This window comes from Neovison vison, chromosome 6 (assembly GCF_020171115.1).
Source record: "Neovison vison isolate M4711 chromosome 6, ASM_NN_V1, whole genome shotgun sequence".
Taxonomy (NCBI): Eukaryota; Metazoa; Chordata; class Mammalia; order Carnivora; family Mustelidae; genus Neogale; species Neogale vison.
The window spans coordinates 202,943,553-202,962,389 of NC_058096.1; the positions used below are offsets into that span (position 1 = coordinate 202,943,553).

The 18,837-nt window shown below is 38.8% G+C and overlaps 1 protein-coding gene across 16 annotated transcripts in view; it reads left to right on the forward strand.

The window, feature by feature from the left end:
• PBRM1 (polybromo 1) overlaps positions 1-18,837 on the forward strand; it is a 127,317-nt gene that overhangs the window by 36,215 nt on the left and 72,265 nt on the right. For 9 of the 16 annotated variants that reach the window (XM_044253407.1, XM_044253409.1, XM_044253408.1 and 6 more), the window contains exons 9-15: positions 1,601-1,686; positions 2,895-2,990; positions 3,624-3,715; positions 7,167-7,380; positions 11,686-11,827; positions 12,944-13,041; positions 15,108-15,152. In XM_044253407.1, the coding sequence (XP_044109342.1) occupies positions 1,601-1,686; positions 2,895-2,990; positions 3,624-3,715; positions 7,167-7,380; positions 11,686-11,827; positions 12,944-13,041; positions 15,108-15,152 (773 nt within the window). Of the gene's footprint in view, positions 1-1,600; positions 1,687-2,894; positions 2,991-3,623; positions 3,727-7,166; positions 7,381-11,685; positions 11,828-12,943; positions 13,042-15,107; positions 15,153-18,837 lie in introns of those variants that run through there. The other 7 variants (XM_044253406.1, XM_044253412.1, XM_044253413.1 and 4 more) reach the window with 2 other exon arrangements.

Sequence of the window (18,837 nt, forward strand, 5' to 3'; positions counted from 1 at the left end):
TTCACAGCACTCACCATAGCACATACCCTCCCCAATGTCCATAACCCCACCACCCTCTCCCTACCCCCTTCACCCCAGCAACCCTCGTTTTGTTTTGTGAGATTAAGAGTCTCTTACGGTTTGTCTCCCTCCCGATTCCATCTTGTCTTTTTTTTTTTTTTTTTTTTTTTTTTGGGTTGCTTGTATTTCTAGTGTCTTATGTAAGAAAGCATTAACCCAAGGCCATAATGGTTGACACCTGTGTTTTCATCTAAGAATTTTATACTTTCAGCCCTTAAATCTAAATGTATCCATTTTGGATTTATTTTTGTATACTTGAGTTAGGTGTGAGGTAGGAATTTACATTCATTCTTCCACACGGGATGCTCATTTGTCCCTGCACCTTATATTCAAAGGACTGTTCTTTCCCCCACTGAATTGCATTGGCACCCTGTTGAAAATCAGTTGACTTAAGGTGTATGGGTTTGTTTCTGTAATCTCAGTTCTGTTCCATTCATTTATATGTCTATCTTAATGTAAGATAGAAGGTTTGATTTTGATCTGCTTTTTAGTGAAATATTGATTTAGTCTCTCCTCTAAACTTCATAAATATAAAAAGCAATTTCTGCAGTGCAACACACATTGTGAAATGTCTCTTTCATTGCTTTGCAGTTCTCTCCTACAGATTTTACAGTCCTGTAACACAGTTGCTTACAGACATTTTTTGTATTAGTGATAAGTCATTGGGAATTTAGCAGAGGATTTCAGAAAACCTTTGGGGAGTAAAATCATTTAGACTTTTGGGCACCTGGGTGGCTCAGTGGGTTAGGCCTCTGCCTTCGGCTCAGGTCATAATCTCAGGATCCTGGAATCAAGCACCATATTGGGCTCTCTGCTAGGTGGGGAGCCTGCTTCCCCCTGTCTCTCTGTCTACTTGTGATCTCTTTCTGTCAGATAAATAAATAGTCTTCAAAAAAATCATTTAGACTTTCAGAATGCTGCCTCAAATAGAGTTGCTTTTGGTAGCTAACCTATCTTCAGCTTTTAATCAATATTCATCTTTTAAGAAACTTTTTTAGTAAAAATCAGAAACGAGCTATGAAGTTCTTGTATTCTTAGTCCTTGATAGGACATTAATAGTAGAATACTGATAGTTTGTTGATGCAGTTAAGATTGTACATTTCGGTCTGATTATTTTCCCTAAAATAAATTTTAGAGAGAGGTGAAACTAGATTTGATATATTAATATGCTATTGATTTAAGCAAGTACATTCATCCTAAATTTGTGTGCATAGCCTTTAATCTTAGAAGTGTATCTTTGTATCAGTTTTTAAGTCAGTGGACACAGATAGAGTTCATTGAATTTTCACCCATTTTTCCTTGTTCACTGTTAGATCTTTGTGCATTACTTGACTAATTATGAAAGAGCTGGGAGGCTTTTTAACTTATGTATAATTGTGATGATGTTGTCAAAGATGGAAAGGTTAGAGGATGCAGCTTTATGGATAGTAAATGGATGCCTGCTCCGAATGGAAGAGTGCCATAGAAAGTGTCCAGTGCATGACTGATGGCATTTTAAACTGTCCCTGTTTTCCTAAACCAAGTAATTTTATCTTGACAGGATGCAAATTCTATTAAAAAAATATTTTATATGAAAAAGGCAGAAATTGAACATCATGAAATGGCTAAGTCAAGCCTTCGAATAAGGTATGTTTTTAAAATGTCTATACTCGGGGCACCTGGGTGGCTCAGTCAGTTAAGTATCCACCTTTGGCTTGGGTCATGATCCTGGGGTCCTGGGATCAACCACCACATCAGGCCCCTTGCTCAGCACGGAGCCCTCTTCTCCCTCTGCTCCTCTCCTGCTCGTGCTTTCTTGCTCTCTCTTTCAAATAAATTAAATCTTAAAAAATAATAATAATGAAATAAAATGTCTAAATCCTTGTGCCTTTTTTATTTACCAAATTTTCTAGCTAGTGGAATCAAAGCAGTGGAAAACAAGAAGTATATTGCATTTGAAAAGTATATTTACAGTTGATAATGTGATTCTGAAGAGAATAGATATAGCTCTTCCTCAGCCCTTCCATTGCAGCGGAAAGGCTTTATTTAAAAACAAACAGTTTGGGGGCACCTGGGTGGCCCAGTAGGTGAAGCATCTGCCTTCAGCTCAGGTCATGAACCCAGGGTCCTGGGATCAAGTCCCATGTTGGGCTCCCTGCTCAGCGGGAAGTCTGCTTCTCCCTCTGCCTGCCACTCTGCTCTGCTCTCTCTCTGACAAATAAATAAAATCTTTAAAAAAAATTTCTTTTTTAAAACAAACAATTTTTGAGGTTAAATACTATTATCTACTCATTGCTATATATGTACATAGTCATATTTAAATGTGACATACTACATATTAATGTATATTATATATGGCAAGCATCTATATAATATCATGGTATTTTTGTGTTATATTTAATGGTATATATTTATATTGGCAGCAAGAGCATTTAGCCAGATGTCAGATTAGAGTCTCATCCTGGCTCTTTCTTGTGCAAGGACTAGGACTTTGAACAAGTCTTACTTCTGGGATTCCATTGCCTCTTTCAAGAAATGGAAGCTGAGGTGGCTGCTTTCAAAGCTTTCTTCTGACCCTGACATTTCCTTCATTACCAGATCCTTGGTCACTGCAGGGACCATAAGCACTCCAGGACCAGCCCTCATCTATTCTCTTTGGCAGAGTCCTGTGATTTTGGACCAAAGTGTTCTGTACAGTAATGGCTCAAATATTTGAGCATTTCTACTTAGAAACAAAACAACAAAAAAAATGCTTGCTTCCTTTTTTTGTTTACCTAGCATTCTGATTCCAGCTGTCAGTTTTCTGAGGTTATTTATTTATTTATTTATTTATTTTTAATCTTATCTCTGGATAGGACTCCATCAAATTTGGCTACAGCCAGGCTGACAGGTCCTTCTCACAGTAAAGGCAGCCTTGGTGAAGAGAGAAATCCCACTAGCAAGTATTACCGGTGAGAGAGTGAGTGTGTTTAGTCTGAGAACTGACCTTGTTTATGAGGCTAGGCTTACTAGTGTTTGCCTGATGGCTATCAGGAAGTAATTCTTTGGGGTATAATTGGGTTATTATGACAATTGTTATCAAATAACCTTATTTAAAAGGTTGAGGTGCTATGTAGTCGGCCTGACCTGCCTGACTTCTGGAAAATGATTAAGCAGAAGTTGTCAGGGAGTGTTTAATATTTCCAGTAAAATAAATTGTGGAAAAATACTAAAAGATTCTGTAATCGAAATAGAATTTGTGTTCATTGTAGGATATGAACATCTTAGAAGAAAATTAACCAGTAAAGATGAATGAATCTTTATTTTTTGTAAAATAAAGAGTAGTGCTGCATTTAAGTAACACAATTGGAAGTAGCCTTCTTTAGGCTTTCTACACCACTCCCTCTCTTTTCAGAGAAAAAATTGGTCTTGGCTAAGATTGCTTTGGGGACTGTTAAAAATACAAAGATAAATTGAGCACACAGTTGAATAGAAATCATTTTTCTTTGATGTGAATGTTTTCTTAACAGTTCCTGTTTCCTGTAAAGTAACCAAATTATTATAACCTCTTTCCCTGTCTTCTGATTACTTGTTTTTCTTTGTAGTAATAAAAGAACAGTCCAAGGCGGTCGTTTGTCAGCAATTACCATGGCACTTCAGTATGGCTCAGAAAGTGAAGAAGATGCTGCTTTAGCTGGTGGGTATTAGGTCATGACCTGTTAATGCCTTCTCAGTGGATCTTCTAGTGAAGGAACGTTACAGTGCTTTGGTCTGGTTGGGAGTTTGTCAGTTTTTGGAGTACATACTGTTTTGTTGTGTTTTGACTGCACTCTTTCGTTGGCCAACTTATCAAAACCTTATTTAGTGTTATATCTTGTATCTAAGTAAATAAATACTTCTATAAGAACAATTGATTTACTAGCCTTAGCAGATCCTGGTTTCAAGCGTATAATGATAAATAGTGAGTGAGTACTAGTGACGCCATTGAGAAACCCTAGGGAGATATTCATACCATCTTAGATTTCCAGGTCACTGGCTTATATTTTCAGTAGGCTATAATTTCTTCCTGGCTAGAGCTTCTGATTTAAAGATAATGTTTAAAAAAAAAAAAAAAAAAGGTAGATGTAAATTACAATCAGAGCGCCATAATCAGTTGTCATTTAAACAAGTTCAACACAGGACATGGGACAATAAAATCCATGTAAAAGTACACTATCTGTTAAATAGCAAAGAACAGCTGTGGAGGTATGTTTGATTTCATTGTCTCTGTCTGCAGTGTGCTGTAATGTTCTTTATTTTACTACAGACAATTTTTATATGTACAGATAAAATTTATTTCATGAAATTACTCTGGCCTATTGTCAGATTTCATCATCAAGTATGAGAACAGATTTTTCCACCTGTGTGTCTTATTTTCTACTAAATCTTGCATAGAAGGTTCAAAATTACTATTAGAGTATAGATGTAATTTTTTGACACTCATCTTAGAATTTCTTTTTAACTTAAATCAACTCGTGTTATCAGAAATTGAAGGAAAATTTGTTTTTATTAGCTTTGTTTTTCACTGGTTATAAAAGTGACACACATGTTATGTTTAGGTTTCCTTCTAACATTTGCTTACTTCATTAACCTTATAAGTAGCATAACAAATTGAAGGAAACCCCACCTAAAAAGCATTTATTGTTTGTTTGTTTTTTTCTAATAAATAGTACTAGTGTTCTTCTTTAGTAACCTTAGCTATTAGAGTACTTGCCAGTCAGCTTTGTATGTAGTAGATCTTTCAGGCTGCTCTGCATAGCTGTTTACCCTTGATTTAGCCAAGATTCTAATCTATTTGGTTTCTACTTCCTGCTGCTGGAAACAACTTAGGGGTAAGATACAGTTAAAATAGCAAAGAAGGGATAACTGATGATCTTGGAGGGACAAGAGCCCATGGAGAGAAGACATGAGAATTCAGAACCCCCTCCCCCAAAATTCAGAAAGCGTGGCCTGTATTCTTGAGGTGATTTGTTTTAGAGACCAACTACTTTATGTAGCCTGGGGTGGGGCCGCAGGGCAGGTAGAGAAGCACGCCCATTTGTAGTCACTCTAAGAACAGAAATGGGGTGAGGGATAGAATCAGAAAAACAGATCAACCTTTCAGTCCTCCTCCGCAAAAACAAAATAAGAAAAGAAGGCAGGGACGCCTGGGTGGCGCAGTTGGTTGGACGACTGCCTTCGGCTCAGGGCGTGATCCTGGAGTCCCGGGATCGAGTCCCACATCAGGCTCCCAGCTCCATGGGGAGTCTGCTTCGCTCTCTGACCTTCTCCTCGCTCATGCTCTCTCTCACTGTCTCTCTCTCAAATAAATAAATAAAATCTTTAAAAAAAAAAAAAAAAGAAGGCAAAAAGAAACAGAGAAAATGGGACAAGTGGAAAGTATAAAGTTGAGAGAGACAACTCCAAAAATTGTATCAGAAATCACATCAGTGTTAATGACCCAAATTTGCCAATTATAACAGTTTTAGATTAGATTTTTGTTTTAAAATCAGGTTGTATGCTGATTGCAAGAGACACATCTGAAATGTCAAAATACAGGAAAGTTTAATGTAAAAGGACGGAAAAAGATACATAGGGCAAATAATAACCAAAGGATAGTTACACTGACTTCTGATAGAATGAACTTTTAAACAGAAAGCATTACCAAGGATAGAAAGGATTCACCTCATAATGACAAAAGGTTTATTTCAGCAGGAAAATAAATTACAAAACTCAAAATACATAAAACAACCAGATAGAAGGTGGCAGAGAAAGTGAAAACATTGCCCTAGAGTGGGAGTTCACTGCTTTCCATTGCTAGATAAGCAGCCAGAAAACCAGTGAAGACGATTATTTGAATACACAGCGCTTATTTCTCACCAGTGTGTTTATTTCCTGTTTCCTGCAAAAACTAATTACTATAAGCTTGGTTTGGTGGCTTAAAACAACACGAATGTATTCTCTTTGATTCTGGAGGTCGGCAGTCTAAAGTCAAGTTGTTGGCAGGCGAGTGTTCCTCTGGAGCCTCTAGGTGATAAACCATTCCCTCTCCTTTTCTAATTTCTAGAAACTACCTGTATACCTTGGCTAATGGCTCCTTCCTCTCTATTCAAAATGTAGCACTCCCAGTCTCTATCTGTCATCTCGTCTCCTTTCTCCTTTGACCTTGCCTGCCTCTTATAAGGACCCTTGCAATGACATTTAGTGCTCAAGAGTTTAATCCAGGATAATCTCCCAAATTCAGGATCCTTAACTTCCAATCATATCTGCAAAGTCTCTTTTGTCATATAAGGTAATAGTCACCGTTTTGTGGATTAAGACTTGGATATATTGGGGGGTACTATTCAGCTAACACAAGATGGATATAAACAGGCAAGTATTCCTCTGATTCTTGTGGAACAATCACAGATATTAATCATATACTTAGTCATGAAACAAATTTCAACCAATTTAAAAGTTGGGTATTATTTCTGATCATAATACAGCTGTTGTAAACACCTAATCTTTAAAAGGTAAAAGTTAAAAACCCAAACACTCAGGAAATACAAAAGTCTCCAAATGCTGGGTTTTTCTTTTTAAAAAGGAAAAATTATAATAGGAATTTAATTACCTGAGATTGAACAATAGCAATAATGAGAACAGTATATATCAAAACAGTGGGGACAAAGCTAAAGCTGTACTTTGGAGAGCAGGTTAGGTCTGAATGTGTCTCTCTAAACAGACAGCTGAAAGTCAATGAACTAGGGACTCCTGGGTGGCTCAGTGGGCTAAGCATCTGCCGTCAACTCAGGACCTGGGATTGAGCCCCACATCAGGCTCTCTGCTCTTCAGCGACTCTGCTTCTCCCTCTGATCTCTCTCACTCTCACTCTCAATTAAAAAAGAAAAGTGAACTAATAAACATCTAACTTAAGTAAATAATAAGAGGATAAAAGCAGAGACATTAGAAGAAAAGGTAAGAAAGCTAAGAGCAGAAATGAATTTATTAGAAAGGAAACCTATGGTAGAAAAGAACAATAAAGTCAGAGTTTTTCTGTTAAAACTATTAATAAAATAGGCAAATCTGTGGTGATAAAAGAGCTTTATTTTAAAGTATGGTTTTTTCTTCCCCTTTTTTGTCTTTTTTTTTAGCTGCACGTTATGAAGAAGGAGAATCGGAAGCAGAGAGCATTACTTCATTTATGGATGTTTCAAATCCTTTTTATCAGCTATATGACACAGTTAGGAGTTGTCGGAATAACCAAGGGCAGCTAATAGCTGAACCTTTTTTCCATTTGCCTTCAAAGAAAAAATACCCTGATTATTATCAGCAAATTAAAATGCCTATATCCCTACAGCAGATCAGGTAAGATGCTTTCTACATTACTCGATAGAAATCCATTTTCTTGTGGTTGAGCCTGCACATGTATCTCCTTACTAAAATGGATAAAGATATTAAAGGTAAAAATATTTTCACATGTCTAGAGTATATTTTGATTATTACTTCTATATGAAAACTGAGAAATAAATTTGATTAAATACACATTATTTATACTGTAATAGAGTCAAGGCAAATAAAAACATGATAGGCATTTATTTGTGTGTCAGATTATAGACTATAGAGTCATGCAACTCAGAACTTAACTGTTCATTTTCTTACAACTGAGCAAAGCACAAAAATCTTTCTGCTTATACTTTTTATTGATTTTTTAAAATTATTGGTATTTTATTTTATTTTATTTTATTTTTTAATAAATATTCTTTTTTTTTTTTTAAGATTTTATTTATTTATTTGACAGAGAGAGAGATCACAAGTAGGCAGAGAGGCAGGCAGAGAGAGAGGGAGGAGGAAACAGGCTTCCTGCTGAGCAGAGAGCCCGATACGGGGCTCGATCCCAGGACCCTGGGATCATGACCTGAGCCGAAGGCAGAGGCTTTAACCCACTGAGCCACCCAGGCGCCCCTAAATTATTGGTATTTTAAATACAACAGTTAAACTCTATTTAAATTTTTATCTAAAGTTGAATCCAGAATAAGCACAGGCTGCTCTTAGGGAATTCTTTAGCTGAAACAGTACCTGAAAGATGGCTCATCTTGGTTTCCCTTTTCTGTTTAAAACAGTCATTGGGGGTTGCCTGGCTGGCTCAGTCAGTAGAGCATGCGACTCTGGATCTCAGGGTCGTGAGTTCAAGCTCCACACTGGACATGCAGCCTACAATCAGTCAATCAGTCAATAGAACAAATGTTGGGAATTCAGATAGAATACTGAAACCTCACCGCCTCATCATTAAAAATAATAGGAAATAAGTAATATAACTCTCACAGTGCGAGTTAGGTTCTACAGTATACTCAGAGGTGACAAGGTAAAAATATATCTCAACTAGGCAAAATTAGAATAGGCTGGTATTTATCAGGACAGATAACTAACCTTTCAAATAATAGCAATTAAAATTCTTATATTCGCTGGATTCTAGAAAATGAGATTGCTAACAACATAATGTTTCATGGTTTTGCATTTATAACTTATGTTTTCATCACTTGATCAGTAAAATTTATGGTGTTTTTACTTAATGCAAACTTAGGAGGTTTTGTACCCAAATAGGATACAGGAAGTCAGTTTATTTGATCCTCTTAAAATAACACGAAAATTAAAGCTGCCGTTCATTAAAAAAATAGCTTGGAAATTTGTCTTTTATACTCTTTGCCTTGGGAAAGATAGTGACAGTCTTATAGGTGTTGAGAGATTCCCTTTTAACTCAACAATTTTTTTTTAAAGATTTCATTTATTTATTTGACAGATACAGATAGCAAGAGAGAGAACACAAGCAGAGGGAGTGGGAGAGGGAGAAGCAGGCTTCCCACTGAATGGGGATCCTGGTAACGGACCTCGATCTCAGGAGCCTGGAATCATGACCTGAGCTGAAGGCAGATGCCTGACTACTGAGCCACCCAGGCACCCCATTAACTCAACAGTTTTTGTCTTTTGTTTCTTTTCTCCTTCAGCCTTTTTTTTTTTTAGTCTAAATAATGAGTTTAGTCTAAATAATAAAGGAAGACATATTCTCAGCCAATCCAAACACCTGCCTACAACCTTCTTCTAAGTTAGAATTTTCTTTTTTTTTTTTCTTTTTTTAAAGATTTTATTTACTTATTTGACAGAGAGACTGAGATCACAAGTAGGCAGAGAGGCGGGCAGAGAGAGAGGGAGAGAGAGAGGGAAGCAGGCTCCCTGCTGAACAGAGAGCCCGATGCGGGACTCCATCCCAAGACCCTGAGATCATGACCTGAGCCGAAGGCAGAGGCTTAACCCACTGAGCCACCCAGGCGCCCAAAGTTAGAATTTTCTCTTAGAAACCTTGCTTGGTTAAGTCAGTAATTCTGCACCTTTCCCCCTTTTTAAACTTATTTCTTGACAGTTGTCTGGCACACAGATAGAGGAGTGTGAGGGACAGAAATGACTGAGGCTTAGCTGGTAGCACACTAGAGTTTTGAAGGGTTAGCTCTTAGCGTGACTAATCTACCTTGTTTCCAAGGACACGTGGCCAGTGGTGCCTGACAGGACCTGGCCTACCTTCCATTGTCTCTGCATCAGAGCAACGTGGAAATCTACAGCAGTGCTGCCCAGTAGAACTTTCTATGATGGTGGAAATGTTTTCTGTGCCCTGTCCAATATGTTAGCCACTAGTCACATGTGACTATTAAGCACTTGAGATGTGACTGGTACAAGTAAGGAACTAGATTTTAAATTTTACTTCAGTTTAAAAAAAGCCACATGTGGCTAGTGGCTAATGTTATTATACGGCACAGTCCTAGGAAGATTTTTTGGCAGAAGGATGATAGTTGAATGTCATCAAAAGCAACAAAAATAGGGGCGCCTGGGTGGCACAGTCATTTAAGCATCCAGCTCTTTGTTTCAGCTCAGGTCATGATCTCAGGGTCCTGGGATCGAGCCCCACCTCAGGCACCATGCCCAGCAAGGAGTCTGCTTAGGACTCTCTTGTCTCTCTGCCCCTTGCCCCCATGCTCTCTCGCTCTCTTTCTCTCTCTAAAATAAATAAATCATTTAAAAGGCAACAGAAATGAAAGAGTGGGCAGGAGCTAGACAGTGTAGCCCAAATGCTACCTTCCACTGTGCTGGGACTTGTCATCCCCATCTTTTATTTCCCTTTGTGCCTATCCTGTCCCCCTCTAATTTTGGTGGACATCAGTCTGATAAATGTCTGCACATTTATTATAGATTGTCATTTACAAGTTTGACTTCCACGTCTGTTCTTTGTGGGGATTGAGAATAGTCAGCACATTACTCTCAGAGTAATTACTCTCAGAGTTGGCAGGAGTAAGTCTGAGGCTGTAATTTAAATGCTGAGTGCTAGCCACGTAGGCTGGTACTGAGAGCTGAGTTTGTGCGTGGTTGTTTGCTCTACCCCCAAGGTGTTCTCTGACATTCGTGTCTTTCTAAGCAGTACATGTCTTTCTAAGCAGTGTACAAGTACTTCAGTCAAAAGATTTAAAAGTCTGTCCTGTGTGCATACAGAGTTAGGGCAAACTGACTCTTCACTTCGTGTAAATGTATAAGGGACATGGGGCACTTGGGTGGCTCAGGTGGTTAGGCATCCGACTCTTGATTTCAGCTCAGGTCATGATCTCAGGGTTGTGGGATCAAGCCCTGCATGGCCTCCCCACTCAGCAGGGAGTCTGCTTGAGAGTCTCTTTCTCTGCCACCCCTGCCCTTTTCCCCTGTGTGCATTCCCATGCACACACTCTCTCAAATGAATAAATAAATCTTTTTAAACAAAATATAGGGATGCCTGAGTGGCACAATCACTTAAGCATCTGACTCTTGGTTTTGGCTCAGGTCATGATCTCAGGATCTTGGGATCATGTCCAGGTCAGGCTCTGTGCTCAGTGCAAAGTTTGCTTGAGAATCTCTCTTGCTCTGCCCCTCCTGTTCATGCTCTGTCTCCCTCTCTCTGAAATAATAAATGCATAAATCTTTAAAGTAAAATTTATAAAGGACTTTATGAGAGTTGGTATTAACAACAGCCGTAGTGTCTAAAAGAGATCAGAATTCTTAAGACTTACGTAAAATAAGTAACGTCAATTTTAAGCCTTCATAATTAGTTGCAGATGTTTGTATTAGAAGAAAAGTAGTCATTGGGCCCTAATGTGTCTGCCTCTCATTTGCCATCTTACGACCTCTTTGTTGTACGTATTTGTATATATCCCCTTTCATGGTTTGTGAGTACCTTCTCTTTTCATTAACCTTCATGAACTGGAATGGCCTCTTATCAGAAGTGGCTAGATCACCATGGTTCTTCATTAAGGTATCTTAAAACCTCCGTGATTTTTTTTTTTCTTCCTGGGGTTTGCATGTTAACCACTAACAGACATTAGGATTTTTGCTAATATATGTGCTTTGTAATTGACCACCCTGGCACGTAGGTCTTCTTATTATTTCTTATGTTTCTGGATTTCCAGGTAGACTGTCATACTGCCTAAATACAATGGTGCTTTTGTCTCCTTTCTGTCTTAAAGGTAGATGGGCCTCTCATCAGTATCCCAAGTAAAGAGGTCAGCTAGTGCGTGTTAGGATTTTTGTACTAAACTTTCAGTAAGGGTATTTCATCATTTTCATAATGGTAAATTGTAGCCCTGTGTTTGTCTTTCACAGAACAAAACTAAAGAACCAAGAATATGAAACTTTAGATCATTTGGAGTGTGATCTGAATTTAATGTTTGAAAATGCCAAACGCTATAATGTTCCCAATTCAGCCATCTACAAGCGAGTTCTGAAATTGCAGCAGGTCATGCAGGTATGATCCCCCAGATTTGCTTAGCTGCAGTACGGACAACTGGAATAATTCTACAGACTGGGAGTGTGTGTTTTTAAGATAACGTGATTTCTCCCAGCAGTATCACATCATTTGTTTCAATTACAAGTACTGCTGAGTATGTTTTTTTAGAGTTGTCAGGAACATGTAGAGTAGGAGTAATAATTTAGACGGGGCTAGCCTTGTGAGTGGAAGAAGCAGGGATATGTGCATGGGAGGTAATTTTAGGGCCTCAGGAAGTTTCCCTCCAGTTGCAGATGGTGCTCTATCATGTAGATTTTATTTCTTTGGTTCCAGACTTGCGTCTGTTAAGGTAGCAAAATTGGTCCTAGGTAAAGGTGACTAATCGTCGTACAGTGTTCAGGAATTTATCAGATCCTTTCTGAGAGCATGTCTTAGTGGTCACGGGAAATCATGGGTGATCTAGGTGTTTTGAAGAAAGGCAGAGATACGAAATACAAATTGTGTCTGTCAGTTTTGAGTAGAATCTTTCTGGAAAAAGAATCCAGAGCAAGGAAGCAACAAAAGAATTTTGGGTCCCCTGGAGAATCTTCATTCTGTGTAATTGATCCTGGCCTCAGTGCTGCGCATTTCATGTATTTCCTTTCGGCACTGCGCATGCATTCCCTAAGTCTGCAGTGGTTGGACTTTCAGCTCTTTGGCAGAAGGTCTTTAAAAATGCATGTGTTGAAAGTAGATCTTCTTTCACCTCTAGCATTAAACCTTCTTCTTAGCCACAGCATCGCTGAAGAAGTCCAAGGCACCAAAAACTGTCTTTAGTGGCTTCACCTAAAAATGGCAGGACACTCCTACAACTTGCCTCAGAGCTTTGAACAAGCCAGTGCCCTTATAGTCTGGTACTTGAGCTAGTGTTGCGTCCTCAATCTGCCAGATCCAGTTTTTATCCTACTTTTCTACAGGTCGTGCAGGCTTTTGTCAGACCAGGTTATTGAAAATGTTTACTGACTCTTTAATTCTGTGCATCTTATAGTGGTTGTATTTCTCTAAGAGAATCTGGTATGTCTAGCTGTTTAATATTCATATATTCTGGGAGCATTCAGCAGGAGAGCTTGACTCCCAGGGTCTGCTCTGTTTCAGGCAAAGAAGAAGGAGCTTGCTAGGAGGGACGACATTGAGGATGGAGACAGCATGATTTCTTCAGCCACCTCTGATGCTGGTAGTGCCAAAAGAAAAAGGTACATATTCTTCTCATAGATGGAGACATCTATTTTTCTATAATTTTGTTTTTGATAAGTGCAGAAAAATGTGTCTTTAAGCTGTCAGGTATGAATTTGCTTACAAGCTCTCATTATTTGCTAACAGATCTTCTGTTAGAATTCATTTGTGAATCGTATGATCAGCACTGCTGTTGGTACAAGTGCCGGAATGGCTGTAGATCGCAAGGACGAAAGTGACAGCTCCATACAGGGCTTGGCAAAGCATGTTACTCTGTTGGCTGTCTGGGCCATTTTGCTTAAATGTGACATTTCAGGAGAGCCACTTGAATCTCATTTAGGTAATTTCTACATGGTGAACTGCAAAAAAATTCAGTACTATCACTACAGCGAAGTAAATCGCTGATACTCTCAAGTCTTTGGTTTTCCTTATTAATCTGATCTTTATTTGCCATTTTAAGGATGTCAGATTGTAAACTACCAAGTCATAACTTCTTGTAGTTGATACAATGCTAAGCTAGTTGTTTGGTTTTCTCTCTTTCTCATGTTTCTCCGAACTTCCGTCACCCTTCCTTTCTCTCATGGGTTCTGTGGAAGGGCTCTTCACTGTCAGATTCTGAAGCTGGACTCCTATAAAGAATCCTGCAAGAGCGACTCTTTTGTCTACGCTCCCACACAGAGTTTCTCTGGCTAGATCTTTGTCGAACACCATATTCTCCCTCAGCCTTAACTGTCTCACCATCTTTGTAGCAGCAGTTTCTCCAGGGAGGACACCACAAACAAGAAATAAGCTAATCACTAATAGTGGGGGCAGATCCAGAGTTGAATGAAGAAGTCACTAGTAACATTAAGAGATCCACTGAGAGCAGAGGCTTTTAAAAAGTGGTTTACAAAAGAGAAGCTATCCCATCTTTACCTCTTACAAATAGCATTTGGGAAAACTTTTTTAGCTTTGGGAGTAACTGCTGTGCTATGCCGTGGTAACGAAATTGATTGGTGTACCCTGAGATGTGAGTCTCCTCCATTACTGGCCTATGAATTTCATCCTTCCAAGTTCTTAATTCCTTGTTATACCAGGGACAACGGAGGAAAAATGTGAAACCAGATCAGAAACATCAAGTCAAGGACATCTTTGAGTGTAATTATATAACTACTACAGCATCACCTGTGTTTTCCAGATCAGTCACCCATCAAAGATAAAAACTTCTAAGGCAAAAGAAGGTAATGGAGGCAAAGTGATGGTACAGTTAGTGCCAACACCGAATGGAAAGAGATCTGAAACTAGTTGAGCATTACAGCTGTTCTGAGGAAGCGTTAGCCCAGGTCAGATCCTTAATGACCTCTCTGTCTCTGTGGCTTATAGTTGGTGGGGCAACCCAAGTAAATCACAGGAAAGTTATTGCTCTAAAACCTCCCACAAAAAGAAAATTGTAGCATTACGTTGTTGAATTCATAAAATCCTCCTTCAGATAAAATGTCTCTATAAACAGGTTTCCTAGGAAGTGAAAAACACAAATAAGAGAAGAACAAATTTAAATCATAGCTAAAGCAATTGAAGAACATACCTGGTTTTGAAATACAGGCATGAGTAGACAGAGTAAGAGGTTGAGAGAAACGAGTCCTACGCTTTGAACTGTGTCAAAGAAAGAAATGTTAACGAGCCTTTTAGGAGGTAGCTCGTTATGTTACGAGGTTTTGCTAGTGAGAAATAGACTTTTCGGGAATTCAGGCAAACACAGCTGCCTAGTCAGCTTGTCCAGTGAAGTCAGGGCCAGGTTTTCTAAGTACCACTTGACTTCTCAATACTGTGTATGATTCTATCTTTGCCTTATTTTTTTCTAATATCAAAAAGTGTGAAAAAAAATGTATGTTCTCTTCATTCTGAGAGTACAGTCTTCTCCCCCACCCCTTTGCCCAAAAGTCTACCTGCTGTTTTCCTATTAAAATGTTCCAAGTATTCTTAATATCTTTTTTCCTTTGGATTGGATAAGCCTCTTTTTTCTCAACCGTATTTGGTTTATACATGACCCTCCGATGTTGCTTGTTTTGTTTCTTTTTACATGTAATGTTTGTTTCTGCTTTCCCAGGAACACTCTTGACAGTGAGATGTTGGGTCTCAGGAGGCTCTCCAGGTGTGCAGTCCTTTTTTATGCATAAACGTATTTTTAAAAGTATAACTTCCGTGGCATGGTCTGTACTGATTAGGTGAAAAGTGAAGTCTTAAGCATGTGAAATAAGTTTATTTGGGTACCAGTCTGTTTTATGAGTAAAGAAAGCAGTATAGTTGAGAAGTACAATTGGTAGAATAAATTCGGGATTAGTTCGCCTCAGTATGTTCTGAAGCCTCAATTTGTTGCTAGCTTTGTCAGCAGCCACGAGCCCTCTCACCGGTCATTGTGGTTGTGCTTGTGCAACGGAGGGTGGAGGCTGAAAATATAACAGTGTCGCCAGTGTCCAGAGGCTGGCAGCTGCTGGTGCCCTTTCAGGGATGTCTCTTACACAAGGGGGTGGGGGTAGAAGGATCAAAACCAATGCTGACAGTCCAAGTGAGTCAGCCTGGGTTGGCACCTATGTGTTGGGTTGGGGCTTCTCAAGCATGAATACATTCATCAGTCTCTGATCTTGCCCATGTTTTAGTTCTTTGAAAGCATCCATTCTTTTGCATGTCACTTTTGATTTTTAAATTATGAGTTGCCTTATTACAGTCCTGGTCATCATTGTGTGGTGCTTTTATTTTCACCTTAGCCTTCTGGCGTTCATGGAGTGTCCATTGCTGACAGAACACCAGACTCTGCTGTTACAGGCCATAAAAGAAAGTGTTTAGGTGTCACCTCTTTGTGCCAGGAACTTACTTGCCAGGAAGCAAGGCAGGTTGAAAACAAATGAAATTGTGTGGGAGCAATGTCTTAGAATAATTGCACAAGGTACACAGTTACGTAGTTTTATAGAACTACATGCATGACTGCCCAAAGAGCTCTAGGAAGTAGGATTTCCCTATCATGCTTTTCTTTGCAGTTTAGATGTTCTAAAGTTATCTGCATTTTGCTCCCGTAGGCAGTCTACTCTACAAAATTACTGTGTTATCATTATCTTCTTCCTAATATTTTCCTTAAAAAAATGTTCTTAAATCACAAATTTAAGGAAAAGATCGTGGGTTATATTTCTCTTATGTCATTCATAATGTGTATGGCACTAACTCTGGGTAATAGTAGAAATAGAAATCCAGGGCATTTGGAGTAGTAGTATAACCCCAAGCTCTAGAACCTAACTGCCCAAGTTCAAATCCTAGTTATTCTAATTAGCTCTGTGATCTGAGCCTTACTTCAGTTTCTTTCATCTGAAAAAAGAGTTGGTAACTGTACCTACTTAAGGTCATCATGAGGACCTGGTGGTTGATGTGTTTAAAGCCCTTAGAACTGGGCCTAGATGCAGTTAGTACTCAATAAATGCAACTCTGATTATTTTCTGGAAGTAGTTCCTATTGATGTTAAGGCTCAGGAGATTTCTTTTTTTTTTTTTGTAGTCCATTATCACTAGCCTGGGAAACTAATTAGAAAAGATTTATTATTTATTAAAAGATTTTTCTTATTAAAAGGTTTTATTCCTTGTAGACGTGAAGATGCAGTGAATGTAGCAAACCTTGTAAAGGAGAGAACCTTTGGGTTTATTTAGCTTAACAGCAGACACCACTGAAACTCTAGGACCAGGGAGTTAAATGCTGGGAGACCTGGGAGCCTATGAACAGGGTAGAGAGGCCCATGGTAAGTGCTGACTTTTGGGAAAGGGAAGGACATCATAAAAGCAGCCTGGTGATTATCAGCTGATTCAAGTCTTAGTTCTGATTGCTCATTTTGTGACCTTGGGTATTTGCTTGACCCCTGTAATCCTCCAGTTTTCCAACTGCAAAGTTGGGATAGTAAGTGTACCTGGTTCTTAGAGCTTGAGGATTAAATGAGGTCACACATACAGTGCTTTACTAGCACAGCCCCTGGCACGTGGAAGAAGTGTTAGCTATAACCATAAATGGGAATTTTGTGTGTATATATGCAAATGTGAATACATATAAGTGATAGCTTCAGAGGAGATATAATGTTAAGGACGTTTGAGAATATAGTCAGCCACAAAGTATGAGGTTAAAGACTAACACTATGGCATAAAAAAATTAAAGGAAAGATCAGATCCAGAAGGGCTGTGGAGGTTCCTCTAAAACTTGGTGATAAACTAAGAGAAGCAAAAAGTGACAGTGATTGCAGTGGTTCAAGCTGGGTGGGGAGTCAGGAGGATGGTGGTAGTGCTGGCCCTGGAAAATCTGATTCAGAACACAGCCTCTTCCAGCTTCTTATCTTTGTGCAAGTTAGAAAAAGCACCCATTTCTCAAGACACTTCCATTTGTTGGAATCGCTGTAGTATCATGATTTTGTTAGCACAGAACCCATCATGGCCTATCTTCTGTAAAATTCTAGAACTGCATACTTATTATAACAAAGTCTATTTTTGAATTGGTGTCCCCTTTTAAATGTGGCCCGCATAAGTACACGATGATAAACAGCCCTGGTTTTGAACTCCTTAAGATACATTTTACTGCAGTATGTTTAAGGGTGCTGATTAAAAACAGAAGAATGAGTATGCCAGTTACAAGGTCTGAGATTAATGCACTTTTCCCAAAATGGGAAGGAGTAAACAAACAACTTACAGTTAGTGGTCTGAGAGAGAAGGACAGGTAAGATACATAGAGGGGTTCTAAGAGGAATCCGAAAAACAAAGTGACATTGCAAACAGTAAACATAAAGTACAAATTAGGAGAATATGGTTTCTGTCTTTTTGTAATTTTTTTCTCATTTCAGAAAGTATTTGAAGTTGCTTTCAAAAGTCACAGATATAATAAAGTTCAGCATCCATATTGGAAAAAGATAAAGCAAATACACTAACCACCCAAGCTAATATAGTTATTACAGAAGAGTATGAAATTTAACTCAGTTTTTTCTGATAGATTAAAACTAATGGGCCAGTAGTTCTCAGTGTCAAAAACAATATAAAGATCAGGAAAGAGGTCAACAAAATAACAAAACTGGGTTTGTTCAGAGAAGGTTGTAAGTGACCCAGACAACAAAAGTTTTGCTTGCCTGTGAGGATGGAAACCAGTTACACATGAGATTACACATGACTGGTAAGTAGTGAATGATACAAATGGGGAGAGGATACTATTGGTATTGAAAATCCTAGAACAGTACATTTCAGTTATTAGAGTAGTCTGTTAAATAAATTCAGAGTAGTCTCTTAAATAAGTTCAGTCTCTTAAATAAATTCAGATTTCACTTTTTTTTTTTTTTTAAGATTTTATTTATTTGGGACACCTGGGTGGCTCAGTTGGTTAAGCAGCTGCCTTCGGCTCAGGTCATGATCCCAGCCTCCTGGGATCGAGTCCCATATCGGGCCCCTTGCTCGACAAGGAACCTGCTTCTCCCTCTGCCTCTGCCTGCCACTCTGCCTGTGCTCACTCTCTCTGTCAAATAAATAAATTTAAAAATCTTCAAAAAAAAAAAAAAAGATTTTTTAAATTTATTCATGAGACACAGAGAGAGAGAGGGGCAGAAGCAAAGGGAGAAGCAGGCTTCCCAAGGAGCAAGGAGCCCAATGTGGGATTCGATCCCAGGACCCTGGGATCATGACCTGAGCCAAATGCAGACACAACCATCTGAGCTACCCAGGCATGTGGATTTCATTTTTTTTTTTTTAAAGATTATATTTATTTGAGAGAGCACAAGCAGGGGGAAGGCCAGAGGGAGTAGCAGACTCTCCACTGAGTAGGGAGCCCAA